Consider the following 17540-nt stretch of genomic DNA (forward strand, 5'->3'; position numbering starts at 1 on the left):
TGTTTATTTGGTTTTGGGCCTGTGAGCCCTGGGGGTTTGGGGGTAGGCACTGCATCTGGTTGGTTTTCCCAATGCCTAAGATAACTCCCAGCAGATCTTAAACCACAATGACTGTTTGTTTAATGACTGATATAGCCAGAGGCACTTCTTTCATGTCTTTTGCTCAGAATCAATATGTTTTTCTTCTGCTTTTTTTCCTCCCCCTTTTGCACCTGGCGCTGATTGGAAAATGTGAAAATCAATGGAGGGATGCTTAGATGCTAGTACGCATCAGTGGGAATGCCTCAACATGAGACGAGACTTAACCTGGCTGGGAATCGGCATTTTTTGCTTTCTTCAATTTATTCAGAGAGAGAAACTGAAATTTGTCTTGTCTTTTTGCTTGTTTTGACACAGACTTAAAACACCCCCCTCACCCCCGCCAAATTAACCAGAGGATTCTGTGTTAGCACCTGTAGTCATTTCTGATATATGAAATATAACAGTGGGCAAATAAGGCAAAATTGAATTTGGCCAGCCTTTGAGCTCTATTGATTTCAAATTAGAGCAGCAGTGTTAATTCTATTAGAGCAGTAACACCCAGAAGTTGTTCTCTGAGATGGATTAAAATGTGTTCATTTAGAAGCTTATAAGTATATCATTGATGAATTAGCTGGGAGAATAACACTCCTATAAGAAACTGCATGGGAGTGAGTGACTCTGTCTAATTCTAGTGCCTAGTTTTATCTTCGGATGTTTCACTGGCTGGTGCCAGTGGAGAAATCCCAAGCATTCCACTACAGTTGAGTTACAAGAGTCCTGAAACCTATCCATGTCTCTGCGTAGCCACCTGGCCCATGGGAGTGATGGTTCCACAGGGGGAGAAAGACCACCTCCTGCATGAGAAATCGATGGGGCTCTCAGATTTGGGTCTAATCTGTAAAGTGCCCAGACCATGGAGTCTGAGATAGAACGTCTTGGGTGTATTTCCTCCTTGGAGTTACAACTTGGCTGGTGGTTTTTCCTGCAGGTGAGAGTGATTTTTCCGGCAATTGCTTTGGCCTGTACAACCAAAGAACAGGATTCTCCTCTTCTTTTTGGCCACTAAATGCCTATGTGCACCACACGGTCCAGTGAGGGGAGAAGGGTGGAGCTTCTTGGATGATGATGGACGTCCCACTGGGCAGGATGAAGGCAGAGCGTGTGTCATCACCACCTCAAGGGTAAGAGTCGCCTTTTTCTTTTTAATTTTCTCTGGCACATGTTATTTATCCAAGGAAGAGGAGAATGAACCTTATGGTGTAGGGACAAAGGTGAAGGGAAACACTGGGAAGACTCTTCTGATTGTCACATCCACTGGGCAGTTGGGATAGACAAGTAAAGGGGAAAGTGTCAGGCGAGAAGGATCAGATTGCAATTGTGCTGAGGGACTCCACAGGCCACTCTAGAAAACTCTGTAGTCCACATTCCCTTCTCCTCCCTTTTTTGACATTTTTGATTCAGACTTGAGAGAGTGACACTACTATGATTGTGCCTAGATTCCTTTTGTGTTCATATGAGCCAGTCTGACTTAAAATGGGTGTCCTGGAGCAGGAATTGATCAGTCTGACTCAGGTCACAGACCAGGCAGCTTATTGGAAGTATGTGGCCCAGAAGCGTATCTGTGTTTGAACCACATAGTGTTTACTACGTGCTAGATCTATTCTAACTAAACTCAAGATCTCCCACATAATAATCAGGGTTTCCAGGTTCTCCTGGAACACTGAATGATAGATATGTCTATACTGGTTCTCTGATCCCAGAAAGGACTCTGGTGTTGAGTAGCCTCTGCCTCTGAGACAAGTGTGGGTAGTTCACCACCGTCCCTGACCAGCCCACTTCATTTGTTTGACCTGGTTGACCTGTGGGTCACCACAGTCCCTTACTAGCCCACTTCATTTGTTTGACTTGGTCGACCACTGGAGGTATTTAATTTTGCCATGCTTGATCTAGATCATTCTTCTAGCTCTTTGACAAAAGCAGTGGTAGCTTTTGTTAATTCCTGCAGATAAAAGCAAATATCTTTTACTAGATGATGGGCAGCAGTTAGCATAAAGGGCTACAGCTGCAGTGAGAACAAGAGTCCATGATCTCTTCCATGGAGGAGTTTAGAGTCTAGAGTAGGCAGCGATAAGACTTGTGGTGAGCACGGAGGTCTGTAGAGATTATTCTAATACCCTGTGATGTGTGCTAAAATAAAGGTGTACACAACGGACCATGGGAGAAGGTGAGTAGAGCAAGGGAGGCAGAGAAGGGAGAACTGTTGGCCCAGATGCATTCAAATTCTCCAAAACTTTCTCTCCAGACACCAGAGCTTTCCCGGTACAGACATCTGTATGTGTCTCCACGCAGCCCGGCTCAGCTAGAGATGTGGTGGAGCATCCACAGCAGGGTTAGAGGCCCCTCTTGTGGCAAAGTCCACATTTTTCCTGTTTCTGTTTGAAAAGCTATCCTCTGTGATTCTTTGCTTTTTACAAAGAGGACAGCTTTCTGGCTGTTTGGCTTACTAAATCTCTCAGCCTTCGAAGCAGCTCTCCGCTCGGAGATCAGCTGTGTGAATTACAGAGATCCCTGGAGTTTTCAAAAAAGGAGCAGTTACACTAAATACAGATCTGGAGGGTATGAATACAAGTTTAACATGATTGCACCAGTTGGAGGGAGCAAGAGAGGAGGAAAGGGAACAGGGCCAGGAAGGGGCTAGGGAGAAATGCTATTATATCACTCTTTAGAATGAAGTTTTACAAGAGTCTTGTTTTTTATGTTTTCAAAAGACTTTTGCATTTGTTATTTAATATTTTATCCTCAAGGTGGGTTTATCATCTCCTTCCACGGATTGAGAATCTACCTAGCCAAGGTCTTATAGCTGGGAAGAGGCAGCTCGAGCACAAGTTTTGTGAGTCCTAGCCGTTTGCTCTTGCTAGTTGCCTCTGATAGTTCAGTACGAATAAGGGGACACAGTGGGTTCATTTTGTTTAGTTCAGCCTTTACAAGTTGGGTTCAGGTTATGAATGCTCTGAAATAGGGTGACTTGGGACCCTGGAGACTGCTAGGACCTGTGCCATTGCTGTGCTGTCGGCTGTGGCCCTCGCTGTCAGAACACAGACCTGAGAGGGGGTTTTCTTGCCTGTTAGGCCAGTGGGACTCACACTTCATCAGGGCTTCCTCAGTGGCCTGGGCTACACCCCTTGCAAGGCTACTGGAGGGAATGGCTCCATGTAGGAGCCTCTCAAGCCCAGACAGTGCTGTATGAGAAGACCACCCCCAGGGGAGGCGCCTGGTGGAAAGATGCTGAGGAAGAGACATGGGTGTGGACTGAGATGGAGTTTAGTTTTTTAGTTTTGTTTACATTGGCTTAATTTTATTTTGTATATCCTCACATGGCATGGCCAGAAATGGAATTTAGCATGACCTCCCCTTTTTAAAAACCTAAATAATTTTTCTTTTACATTTAATAGAATGAAATGAAACCCTTAGAAGAATGTTCCAAAAAGATGGCCACAGGAATTCCGAAAATGTCCTATTTTTTTCTTTGATCAAAGGACTAATGTAGATATTTGGACAAGTGGGAAGGAAAAATGAATCTAGGTTTTTATTTACCTTTATGGAACTGATTTTAAAAAGTGGTTCTGTCCAATAAGAGAAACTGGCCTGTATTATTATACTTCCCTTTCTGAGCAAAGCAAGTGCATTATCAAAGATGGCCGTGGGCATGCGTGTACATATATGTGTCAGCCTTGAGAAGACACAGTTTTGAGAGTATTTTTTTAAGTGAGTTTGAGAGCGTGAAGCAAAGAGAGCAGGAAGTGGACTAAAAGGAGGTGAATAAGCGGCTTTGAAAAGGCTTTACAGGGTGCCAGTTGGAGAGAAGGGAGTCAATGTAGTTTTCCTTTTAATCAGCCAGTGAGTATCTTGGATTTTGGACATCTTTTTCTTTCTTTTCAATTTTATAAACACTGAGAGGGACAAGAAGTCCAAATATTCTGTATAGTGATTTGGGTTGATAGTAGGCAGGTGAATCGATACAATGAGCCTAAGCTGTTCTTGAGCAAGAGTATGAAAATAGCAGCTGGTTCTTCTGTTTTGCAGCTGAATGCCTTTGTATCCACAGACACGCCTGATTGGAGACCCCATGTGTCCACAACATGCTAATGGTATCAATGCCTCTGCAGAAGTATATAGCATTCTTCAATGAGAATGGTTGAGAAAGTATGCAAATTAGAACATTGGCCAATCTCTACTTCCTCCCACTTTTTAAAAGATTTAAATGCTCATATTTGAGGCATAGTAGAAAGAGTTTGCACTAGAATAGCTGGGTAATGTTGGCTGAACTCTGAGCCTCAGGTTTCCCCGTTTACAACATGGAGTCTAAGATCTACCGCTTAGCGTTGTTGAAGAATTAAAAGAAATGATTCATTCATTCATTTATTCTTACTCATTGCCTGCTAGTGTTTATGTACTGCACCAGTTGCTGGAAATAAAAGGCAAACCATAGTGTATATGAAAGCACTTAACACGCTGCGTAGCCTGAATAAAGGTGCTTAGAACATTTTTCTTAAAACACTTTTAATAGACAATCTTAACATGTATAAAAATAGAATAATAAATAAAACTCCTGTGTACCTACCCATCAATCCACTGCAGCGATTATTAACCCATGGCTATTTTGTATGATGGCCTTCCCCATGTATTATTATGAAATATATCCTGTACATTGTATAATTGTATCTATAAATATTTTATCTTTCCAAAAGATAAGGATTCTGTTTTAAGAACTTAAGTACAATACCATTAGGACCCTGAAAAATTAACAATAATTCTTTTATATTATCAAGCGTCTAGTTGGTATTCACATGTCTCTGATTTTCACATGCAAGCACACACACATACACACATACACATATATAAATAAAGCCTTTGGATTGTTAGAATCAGGATCAATACAAAGCCCATACTTTTGACCCACTTGATGTGCTTCTTACTTGATCTGTGTTATTTGTCCTGTATGTTTTCTCACACTCTGGATTTTGCTGATTACATCCCTGTGGTGTTATTGAATATGTTCTTCTGAAATCTTTATTTCAATAAAATCTAGTTATTATATTAGGCTTGATAAGTAGGTTCAGATATTGTAACTCTGATCTCCCTGTTATGAAGTTCTTTGTTAAGTTTTTATCTGGGTTTTAGCAGCCATTGATGATCATTGCCTAGATCCATTATTTTATTATGAGTTGCAAAATGTGAGATTTTAATTTTCATTCCTTCTTTATTTATTAGCTGGAATCCTTTTTTAAATGACAATATTATTGAAATATACTTAACATACAATAAAATCTACCTTTTAAAAGTGCCTAATTCTGTGGCTCTTAGTATATTCCAGAACATCTAATTCCAGAACATTTTTATCACCCCCAAAAGAAACCCATACCCATTAGTAGTCCCCGTATCTCCTTTCCCCACCTCCTAGGGGCACTAATCCACTAATCTACTTTCTGGGTTTGACTCTTCTAGATATTTCATATAAATGGAATCATAGAATATATAGCCTTTCTGGTCTGGCCTCTTTCATTAGCATCTTTTCAAATTATGCATGTGGTAGCATGTATCAGTACTTCATTTCTTTTTTGGCCAAATAATATTCTGATGTACAGATATACCACATTGTATTTATCCATTCCTCAACTGATTGACATTTAGGTTATCTCCCCTTTTTGGCTATTATGAATAATGCTGCCATGAACATCAAGTACATGTTTTTGTTGGATATATGTTTTTGGTTCTCTTGAGATTATACCTGGGAGTGGAATTGCTGGGTCATATGATAACTCTGTATTTAACTTTTAGAGGAATGGGTTTACACTGCTTTCCAGAATGGCTGCACCATTTTATATTACCACCAGTGACACACAAGGGTTCCCATTTCTCCACATCCTTGCCAATACTTGTCGTATTATGATACAACACTTGTATTATTATTACTTTTTGACTTTCTCTGTCCCCCACCTAGAAAAGTCACTGGATGTGGGCTGGCCTGGAAAAGGAGTGTGACCTTGGGCAAGGCAGCTGTCTTTGGCTGAGGGTGATTCCCAAAGAGAGACTTAGCTGAGAGCCCTTAGCTATTGCCACTCCCCACAGGTGTGAGGATGAGTGCCTCAGTTCTAAAGGGGAGATATTGGGTGATACACCCCAGCATCCACTACCTTGTCATCTGTTCCAAGCCTTTTTAGTGTACAGAGCTAGGAAATATGATTTTCTTTTAACAAAAAATAAACCTTGAGTTCCTACTGATATCTTGGACTTCCTAATGACATTAACATAATAATTTATTTGTTTTATCCTATGTGTGTGTGTATACAAGTTTCGGAATAATTGTGCAAATATGATTACTAAAAGTATTTTAAGATTTTAATTTTTTTCCTACTGTATATATTACTATGGATGTATAATCAAATTACAATGTTTTAAAATACCTTGAAAATAATTCATTTCTTTGAAGTTAAGCCACCACCAACTTGATATACAATAAAGTTTAGGTTTTAGGGATTGCCTTTTTTATTTTTATTTAATTTTGTTTCATAATTATTTAAAACATTTAGATAGTTCCCAAGTCTAGCTTTCAACACTGTCCCTATACTGTGTTTCCTCTCTCCCCATATAGGGAACCATTTTATTAGTTTTTGGTTTGCATTCCACTGTTTCTTTTTCTTTATATAAGCAAACATATGTACACACACGTGTGTATTATTGTATGAGTGTGTTTGTGTGTGTGTTCATAGTTATAACTCCTCCATATTTTACAGCATACTATATGTACTTTTCTCTAATTTGCCTTTTTCTTCACATTTAACTAATATATCCTGAAAATCACTCCGTTGCGTATGTAGAGAAAGACAGACCACGGTTTTTTCAGCTAATTCTCTATTGATGGGCATTTGGGTTGTTTGTAGTTACTGAAATATTTTCAATTTTTGCCTGTCTATCTTTGGGAGAGAATTATAGAAGAGGAATTGTAGGGGGAAAAGGGTAAATGGATATGCAGTTTTGCTAGGTTTTACCAAATTCCCCTCCATAGGGGTATTCATTTTGTATTTCCACAGCCATATGGAGAGTGCCTGCTTTCCCACAGACTCATTGATACAATATGTAGTCCAATTTTTGGACTTTTCCCCCCAATTTGATGGATTAAATGTTATATTTCAGTATAGTTTTAATATGCATTTATCTTATTATGAGCAAAGTTGAGCACTTTTTCTCTGTTTTCAGGCCCATTTGCATTTCTTTTCTGTGAATTGTCTGTTCATCTCTCTTGTTCATTTTTCTATATTGCTGTCACTCTTTATTTCCTGTTTTAAAGCTCTTTAACACATTAGGCATATTAACCTCTTCTCTGTGATGTAAGGGGCAAATATTTTTTCCCATTTTTTCCTTTTTGCACTGTGCTGGTATCCTTTTTTAATATAAAAAAATTACTCCTATGTAATCAATTTTTTTCTACTTTTTTATGCATTTTGAGTCAGAATTAGGAAAGTTTTTCCCACCTGGTTTATAAATGAATAGACCCATATTTTTATTTAGTATGTGTATGGTTCATATACACACATTTTATATACATATAAATATATGATTTATAAATCTGTCTATACAAATATATAGAGATATACTTATGAACCAGCAAATGTTTTCTGAAAGGAGTAAATGAATAGCTGTTAAATAAAGGCTTGCCTAAATATAGGATACTTGGAAATAATGATGTTCAGTATCTTGTTTTCTTTATGTGACTTTAATTACATGAGCTGGAATGCTGTGGAGAGTATGGAGCTTGGCAGAAGGAGCCCTGGCTTGGGCCTCTGCCTGTAACCCTTAATAGCTGTTCCGTGCTGGCTCATCTCTTTTGATCCTACCTCCTCGTCTGCCACATCCCAGGGTCTTAGTGAGGAGCAAGTGGCATAGGGGATGTTCGTGACTGGGGCAGCCAGCGGGACTGTCTGCATGCAGGGATGCTTACTGCAGTTTGCAAAGGCGGAGGCTCCTTCCCTGTCTGCAGCCAGCTGCTCTGGGCCCTGCACAGCCAAGGCAACACTGAGACTCTGGCTGCAGTGCCCTGGCGAATCTCAGCTTGCCCTCTGAGCTGAAGCTTTTGATCTGCTCTGGACAGAGATGCTTTCCTTTTTCTCTCTTCTGAAAGCCCCACAACAAGAAACCCCTCATTTTATGTTGTGTGTTGCTTTTATAACTTTGTGGACCTCATAACCCTCTCTTACTGGTGCAGAGTGAATAAAATACGTGGAGAACAGAGCGAGAAGACTGATATTATGGGTGATAACAATGTTCTTTAGAGAAGTGGCTGTGGAGAGATTGGGAAATGGATTACACACATACATATGTATATATGCAGGAGGTATCATGAAAGCAGACACCGACTTTCTATGCTTGTGGGTTTCCAGGATAGCCAAGGAGGTGAAAAATAATCCACTGGAAGATAACTTCCATTAAAGTCTTCATAGCAGCTTAGATAAAACTAGTTCTTTGGAACATTTTACTACTGTACTTGCCATGAGCATAAGCCAGCTTTCAGAGAACTGAAGTTCCATAAATATATGGAGCTCCGATTTAGGCCCTTCAAAGAAGATATCTAACTAAAACTAGAAGCAAGGGGTGTAGGGGAACCAAGTCTTTTGAAGAGGTAAGCAAATCTATTAAACAGTGCCTCAAGCCATGCTATGGCCTCTGGTTTCATGGGACACGTCAGTGTTGGTGTGTCGAGAGCAAATGCCCACATATTCTTTATGACTACAGACTTCTTTCTGGGATGGATGGCAGAGGGCTGTATTTTAAGGCTGTGACCTCTGGTGTGTCCTTTTTAGAGGAGGAATCGTCTCTTGCGGACAACCTTGGCTTTCCATAAACATAAGGGGAAAGAAATTCCTTCCTGAACTCCCTCCCTCCTTTAATGGTGTTATTGTCTGCCCATTTATGCCCAATCAATCACCAAGTCCTGTCAATCCTACTTTATCAATTTCTCTTGAATTTGTCACTTCCTCTTTATACGCACTGTCACCGTGTGAGTGTGGGTCCCTGCCTCCCTTCACTTGTTCTACTGCAGCCCGGCTTCCTTGGCCTTCACCCTGCTGTCAGTGGGGTCTCTCCATGTCACAGCTACAACCATGCCCACTTGTTGATTAAAACCGTGTTGTGGTCTTGCTGAAGGATAAAATCCAGATTCTTTGGATTGATGTACAGGGCCCTGCACAATCTGGATTCAGCCCACTCTTTGATGCCCTTTTCCCTTTTGTTTGGTGGACTCGGCTTGACCTGCTGGGAAACCTCTTCAGCCAGTTTTAAGAGAAAGTCCTACTCCTTTAAGAGAAAGCCCTACTCTTCTCGATAATACCAAAAATGCTTGATTTGCCTCTGGCATAGCACTTGCCACATTGGCTTATTGGCTTATAAAATAATAAAGGAGAAGACAGGAGAGGGGGAGTCTATGTATTGGAGAGCACATGGACTTTGGAGTTAATGCAACTTGGGTTTAAATTTTGGCTCTACCATTTACCTATTGTGTGATCTTGGACTCGACCTCTCTGAGTATAGATTTTTCTATCCACCTACCTTACAGCATTGGAAGGATTAAATAACATAATATGTAAAAGCATCCAGTAATACCCAGTGAGGCCTCAGTACATGGCGGTCTCCTAGTTTTCCTTATCTGTGTCATCTGCTGTGAGCCAGCATCATTGCATTGTGTGATGGTCAAAAGCTATTATTTTCTCTCTGAGGAATGGATCTGCTACATCCTGGTTAGTGTCGGAACTTTCAAAACAGGCCATGTGCTCGGCCAGTATAGGCAATCTATGGACACATAATCATAGATTAGGGCTGTGTGGAGACTGTCTGTGAGGGGAAGGAGGAGGTGAGAGCACAGTGTGTTTGTGTCAGGAAACCGATAGCGCAATTAACTTTAAAAGGTTTTCCCAAGTCGGTTCCTTTTCATGTGGATGTACCTGAAATGCCATCCCATGAAGTGTAATGATATCTTTAAGATATAGGGTACTTAAGGACAAGGAGATAATTATATCCTCTTGGTCGTCCACGTCCAAACATAGGGAGTAGGGCTTTCTCTTACAGGAGTAAAACGTCAGTGAGCGAGGAAGACCTACATACTTTGTAAGAGCTGAGTTGAGCCTCCCGTGATGTGTGGGTCGGGGTCGAAGGGCAGTGCAGAGGGCTGTTTCTGCGGGTGCAGGACCGAGCTGTAGGGACGGGAGGGATAGCTTTGAGCCTGGCAGCAGCTAGCCCATCGCATGTGAACTGAGCGTTCCTGAACTCAGAGAGCCTGTGCTTGAGCCTGCGGAGATGGCGATGAGGATGTTGTGTAAGTGATCTAAGATGCGTTGTTTCTGCAGGGGGCAGACAGGGAGGTAAAGTCTGGATGTTTAATGAATAGAGAAATGGGAATTAGGGCTCATAAAAATTATACTATCTTTCCTCTTTCCTAAAAAAATGGAACTATAAGCCCAAGTTTTTTGGAAAAAAAATGTTTTGTATTTATTTTTTTCTAGGCAAAATGTATAATAATGCATTCATTTTTGTTGCATTTCCTGCTTTGCTTTTAATGTAGCCTGGAAAAGGGCAGATTAAAAATAAGCCTGGCAGGCACGGCAGGACACAGTGCTAACGCCGTCTTGTGCTCCTTCCAGGTGCAGCGTGATTGTCCTCGTCACCCTTCCCGGCCTGCACTCTGCCTCCTGGATCCACCATGGTGTTTGGTGAGTTTTTCCATCGTCCTGGACAAGACGAGGAACTTGTTAACTTGAACGTGGGGGGCTTTAAGCAGTCTGTTGACCAAAGCACCCTCCTGCGGTTTCCTCACACGAGACTGGGCAAGTTGCTCACCTGCCACTCGGAAGAGGCCATTCTGGAGCTGTGCGATGACTACAGCGTGGCCGACAAGGAGTACTACTTTGATCGGAACCCCTCCTTGTTCAGATATGTTTTGAATTTTTATTACACGGGGAAGCTGCACGTCATGGAGGAGCTGTGCGTGTTCTCGTTCTGCCAGGAGATTGAGTACTGGGGCATCAACGAGCTCTTCATCGATTCCTGCTGCAGCAACCGCTACCAGGAACGCAAGGAGGAGGGCCACGAGAAGGACTGGGACCAGAAAAGCCATGAGGTGAGCACCGACTCCTCCTTCGAAGAGTCGTCTCTGTTTGAGAAGGAGCTGGAGAAGTTTGATAAGCTGCGGTTCGGTCAGCTCCGGAAGAAGATTTGGATCAGAATGGAAAACCCGGCGTACTGCCTGTCTGCTAAGCTAATCGCCATCTCCTCTCTGAGCGTGGTGCTGGCCTCCATCGTGGCCATGTGTGTCCACAGCATGTCGGAGTTCCAGAATGAGGATGGAGAGGTAGACGACCCCGTGCTGGAAGGGGTGGAGATCGCGTGCATCGCTTGGTTCACCGGGGAGCTTGCCATCCGGCTGGTTGCTGCTCCCTGTCAAAAGAAATTCTGGAAAAACCCTCTGAACATAATCGACTTCATCTCCATTATTCCATTCTATGCCACGCTGGCAGTAGACACCAAGGAAGACGAGAGTGAGGACATTGAAAACATGGGCAAGGTGGTTCAGATTCTCCGGCTGATGAGGATTTTCCGAATTCTAAAGCTTGCTCGGCACTCAGTAGGACTTCGGTCTCTAGGTGCCACCCTGAGACATAGCTACCATGAAGTTGGACTGCTGCTTCTCTTCCTCTCTGTGGGCATTTCCATCTTCTCTGTGCTTATCTACTCCGTGGAGAAAGATGAACACACGTCCAGCCTCACCAGCATCCCCATCTGCTGGTGGTGGGCCACCATCAGCATGACGACCGTGGGCTATGGAGACACCCACCCAGTCACCTTGGCTGGCAAGCTTATCGCCAGCACGTGCATCATCTGTGGCATCTTGGTGGTGGCCCTGCCGATCACCATCATCTTCAATAAGTTTTCCAAGTACTACCAGAAGCAAAAGGAGATTGATGTGGACCAGGGCAGTGAGGACCCACCAGAGAAGTGTCAGGAGCTACCTTACTTTAACGTTAGGGACATTTATGCACAGCGGGTACATGCCTTCATTGCCAGTCTGTCTTCCGTAGGCATTGTGGTGAGCGAGCCCGACTCCACAGATGCTTCAAGCATTGACGACAACGAGGATGTTCATCATGCCACATCCTTGGAGAATTGCACAGCAAAATGAGCAGGGATGTTTGTGCCTGTATCTTGTGTCCCTTCCTGACATTAGGTTAACACAGCTTTATAAACCTCAATGGGTTCGTTAAAATCATTTAATTCTCAGGGTGTACCTTTCAGCCATAGTTGGACACTCATTGCTGGATTCTGAAACGAGAGAGTTGTCTTTATTTTTCTCAGTGAGGTCAATTAAATACTTTGTTCTGAAATTTATTTTTTACAAAAGAGAGTTGTGATATGGTTTTGGAATAAAAGGTAAATGGTATGGGGTGGGATTTGTTGCTACAGCTTATGCATCATTCTATGTTTGTCATTTACTCACATTGAGCTAACTGTAAATTACTGACAAGTAGAATCAAAGGTCCAGCTGACTGAAGACTACATGCATGTAAGATCCACAAAATGAGACAATGCATGTAAATCCATGTTCATGTTCCAGACATGGAAATTAGGAGCCTAATAAATTTCCTAATTCAGTATGGAGAATGTCTTGGGTGTGTGTTTTTATGTTGAGTAAGTACATTTCAGTATGTTCAAGGTGGGATGGAAAAGAAATGCTCTTTTTGGAGTATCAAGAGTCATTTCTTTATATCTTTTAATTTTGAGTATAGCCCAACAATACACTAGCTCTTCTGTTACCAGCCTCCAAGTGGAGGTTTTTGCCAAGTTCTTGGTGATCATGGGGAAAAGAATTTCAGGATATACCACATAAGCCAAGCAAGTGATAGCTTTTATTGAAAGCAAAAGTATACTCTCAGGAAAGAGTGAGCAGGCTTGAAATGGAGCAGCTGCACTGGGAGGAAGTGGTTTTAGATCTTTTGTAGTTTTACTAATTGAGGGGAGGAATATTCAAGGTTGGCTTTTGCTAAGAATTTGGGTAGTAACTGGTAGAACTGGGTTCCCTCCCATTTTCATACCTTATATGATGGTCTTGAAATTGTCATGGTTATTTTAAGGGTGGAGAAATTTTAATACCACAATGTAAATGATATTATAATTAGCCAAAGTTCATGTAAGGTGGCAGAGAGAGCTGACAAGCTGGTTGAAGCGGGTTCTTGCCTGTGGTCATCAGCCTTTCTAGTTAGCTTCTGCTTGAGGGCTGTTTACTTTAACACCTGCACCCACTCTGCAAGCCCCTGCATCTGATCTCAGCCCTGTCTCCTAGTCTCCTACTCTAATGCTTTTGTTCAGTAGACTTGGTGGTTGGCAGGTAGAAGAACATGTCTGTGATTGAACTGTGCTGTTCAGTGTGAACCAGTTAAACATCTGGGTGGTTAGGACATACTCAAACTGTCATCTATGAATGAAGCATGTACCCTAAACCTACACACTCCCCGGCAGAGGTAACTTCAGTGAATGTAGAAAGGAGAAATGTTGTACAAACACACAGATGTGATGCATTATGGTCAGAGGAGTGAAACTTAAATCCCTGGAAAAAGCAATGCCAGCAGCTATAAAATGAGCCAACATTTTCCAATAGCAATAGAGACGGTAATGAATGCATCTTATGTAGAAAAACCCCACACGATGAAAGAAGACATACATACCCATTTTCAGAGCAGTGACAGAGTAATTCTATCCCATGTGGGAAGAATTGAGTTAAAATCTCAGTTTTGGAGATGTATGGTGATGCTAATGCATGCTGTCAGGCAGGATCTGGGTTCTTCCCCTAAGGTCTTTCAAATGGAAGAGTCCACATGGATTTGTTATCCAACCTTTTATGTTTGTAGACGCATTTCATTGAGGGAAGGACATTGTCTGTAGGCTATCAGATAAAGGTATCTCTGACTCATCACTCTTCTTAACATTTCTATAACTTCTGAGATAGATATAACCAAACAAGGTTTATGGTCATTTTTAAATCTGGAGATTTATTACATGCATTTGCTTCATCCCCTGCCCATTTAAAAAAACCTTTCTTTTCCCCAAAATGTCTTTTTGATGCTGGCATAAATATAGTTTTGAGGCATAGCATTAGAATTTGAGATCTTATTTTATTAAAGATTTCCAAATTAGTGGTGAAGGAAATGAAGATTGCTTATATACTAATGGTAACAGCAGTAGTATAACAACATCAGGAATAATAATAATTAGCTACTTATGTGAATGCTTTACCCATTTAATCTCATTTAGTCACTCGCTGATGTTCACGCAGCGAGTGATGGGGTTGGGCTTTGAAGCCAGGAGCAGACTGCAGGATCTGTGCTTTTAACCACCTCCTGCTCTGCTGTGTTAGGGCGTGGATTTAAGGAAACATCAGAGCAGGTTTCATCTGAAAAGACAAAAAGCAACAAACGCTGTCAGACTTTGGTTTTTCTAGTATGTGAGTCGAAAGGGGGAAATGCTGGCTGGTATACCGTTCCTGATCCAGAAATCAGACACATTTGTTTACAGAGACAGATGTCCTAGAATGCACCCTGGAGCTGGAACAGGCTTTGAGGGTCCATCCTTGAGGACAGTGGGTGGCAGACAAGTGGGAAACTGTGGCTCTATAAGAGCTCAGCAATGTCTCTTACCTGGTAGGAACTTTTGCGGCTGGGCCTGTGGAGGAGTTCGGCTTTTGCCTGTATCTTGTTTGAATTCATGGAGAGTGGCTTGCCGTGTGGCAGGAGTGGTGATGGTGGCTTCCCTCGGGCTGGGTCAGCTGCAAACCTCTCCCCCAGCACCTTCTCACCCTGGTTCCTGTTGTGCTCTTCAGTTAAAATCCCTGCCACATCCCTAGGCCTCCGGTGACACAAAGTTGCAGTGCCTTGCTGTGTTTATCTGCGCTTCTCTCAGCTTTCCCGCAGTCCAAGCAGGTCTCCTCTTGTTCATTCACACAGTGAGATGGTGGCTTCCTTCTGTCTCAAAGGCCTGATCAGTGGCTACACACCCACTCACAGGGATGTTGGTGGGGGACTGGGGCATCGAGTGGCGGGGAGGAAGCCAGGCCACCCACCCTGACCTCGGGCTCTGCCTATTTCTGTGTCGATTGGTCCTGGGCATTGGGATTTATTGAAGTTCGTCTGAGTGGGACCAGACACCTTCAGGGAATTTTATCCTATAATTCTTTCAAATTCTTTGTTCCTACCCTGTGACCTCTTTCTCTCCTCAGATTTGTTTTATCATCTCTGGCATCAGTTCTTTACGGCAGTTTGGAAGGCCACTGAATCACCCAAGGACCTGTCCCCACAGGGTTGATTTTCTCCTTCCTGGTCCTTCTCCCCTGCCAGTTCTTACAGCTTCCTCTTGCTTCCAGTCAGCCTTTCCTGAGTGCTCACTGTGATGTGTGTTCCGTGCGGGCGCTGGGCATAGCAGACTGAGACTCCATCCTCGCCCTCAGGGAGCCTCAAGCCAACAGGAAACACGTAAGTCAACTGGTGTGTGTGTGTGTGTGTGTGTGTGTGTGTGTGTGGAGAGAGAGAGAGAAAAGAGAAAAGGCTTCCTGGAGGAGGTGACACCTGAGTTGTTTGTGGGTGTTGCTCTCCGAGAGCTTGGTGACTTCAGTTGCGCCCTAGGAGGAAACCTTCACTGACACTGGACAGGTGGAGTCTGTTGTCCCAGCCCCGTGCCCTGCTGGTCTCTGCCTCTGTGGCTTCTGTTTTCTCCCTCTTTGCTGACCACCCTACTCTAAAGGATCTTTCACCTTTAGATGTGCGGATCCTCTTTTCTTCCTCTGGAGGTTTAAAAATTTCGACACAGGGAGACTTTGTGACTTTACTTGCTCTTCTTTTTTTTTTTTTTTTTTTTGGTCTCTCATTTGCTTTTGTATATGCCTGAGCTCTTCCCTGAGTATTGATTTTATATTTAACTCAGAGTTGTGGGGGCACTTGCTAGTGTTCCTGTCTAGAGGGGCATGTTGGGCCATTGTCTTGGGGCTTCTAGGCTGTCAGAACCCCGCTGTATTTTATAGAGGATGATTAATGTTACTGGAGAAGCTATGACTAAGGTTCAAAGAAGGATGATTTGCACCATATGAAATTGCCACAGTCTGTCATTATTGATCTAGAATAACAACGGTTTCATTATAGTTCAATTTAGTGTTAAGGGTTTGCCCCATGTTAGCAAAAAGGTATCTCTTAAGCGCTTAGACAAACTTGTGACAGGTCCTTTCTACGTGTCTGGTTTAAGGGAGAAATAAGCACCAGGAAGCCTGGGGACTTAGTCGTGGCACCAGGGCTCACTCGCCCTGTGAAGGAGACGAGGGAGCACCTCTCTGAGCTTGTTTCCTCAGACGGAAGGTGAGTGTGTAGCCCGCCCCTTGAGATTTTAGTAGCCTGGCAGTTTTTAATGACTGAAATAGTGTAAAATTGGACTAGGCCCTTGTTTCCTTGCTTCTGTTAACTGCTTGCTTTCTGCCCAGCACCTCTTGTTCTCACAGCAGTTATGACCTGCTGGTGCACTGTTTGTCGAGCAGGAGGAGAAAACTCCAGGGTCATAAGGAAGATTTATAAGTTTGTTTTGCAGAAGGAATGAAGGCCCCTGCAAAAGTTGCAACTAGCTGCTGATGCCCAGAAGTCTGGTTACACAAGGTGTTATCTGAGACTAAAAGCAACACAGAAATCTCCCTCCCTACCCCTCTTATTCCCTGGCCCCGTAAAAGCTCCCTGCTTCATTTCTTCAGGGAGGCAGGTCTGAGTAAGATTTTGCTCTCCCATTTTCTTGCTTTGGTCAAATAGCATAAACCTTTCTATGTCTCCAAACACCAGTGTCACAGTGTTGGGCTCAGCTGCGTATCTGCATGTCAGGTACATGAGCCCGAATCTGGGGTTGTACAGCAAGTGTGATAATTGCTGGAACCCTTTCTATCCCTGGCAATTATAGAATTTACTTTGTTTCTACAAATTGGCTGGTTCCCCTCTAACTTTGTTTACATTATAAGTTTGCACAGCAAAAGCTGATTTTAACCTGTCATCTAATTTTGCTCATAGTCTCCAAAAGTAGAATCCTAACCAATGAGGTTCATTTCTTGTTGGTGGTGGTCCAGGGAATTGGCTACCTTAAAACTTAGGTTATTAACATTTGCAAAGGATCACGTATTTCCCAATGTCTGGTGGTGAGGAGAAAAGGCCCCTTAAATGTTGGAGTGATGTTGGGTGAAAAGCCTCTTGACGTCAATAGGTACATGATTTTGGTTTGCTTTAAAAATCACTTGGTGGTTTAATTGTTCCTTTTCAGCATCTTCCACTTTGCCCTTCCCAGGAAGAATGCTAAAGCATTTAGAAACACAGGAGAGAGGAAGGATGATCTGAAAGAGAGGTCTTAGATGGCTAAGCGCTGCTTAAAGCCATGGTACATGATGGCTCAGAGGGACTCGGAGA

General features: G+C 42.7%; 1 protein-coding gene across 1 annotated transcript; it reads left to right on the forward strand.

Annotated features, from left to right (window-relative positions):
- Positions 1-10717: 10717 nt before the first annotated feature.
- Positions 10718-12723, forward strand: KCNS3 (potassium voltage-gated channel modifier subfamily S member 3). Its single transcript, XM_045549072.1, has one exon. It carries the CDS (start codon positions 10772-10774, stop codon positions 12245-12247), a length of 1476 nt encoding a protein of 491 aa, XP_045405028.1. The 5' UTR covers positions 10718-10771; the 3' UTR covers positions 12248-12723.
- The last annotated feature ends 4817 nt before the right edge of the window (positions 12724-17540 follow it).

Source organism: Lemur catta, chromosome 4 (assembly GCF_020740605.2).
Source record: "Lemur catta isolate mLemCat1 chromosome 4, mLemCat1.pri, whole genome shotgun sequence".
Classification (NCBI taxonomy): domain Eukaryota; kingdom Metazoa; phylum Chordata; class Mammalia; order Primates; family Lemuridae; genus Lemur; species Lemur catta.

Coding starts and splice junctions, on each gene's coding strand:
- KCNS3 (XM_045549072.1), top strand. CDS start 10,772: ATGGTGTTTGGTGAGTTTTTCCATCGTCCTGGACAAGACGAGGAACTT.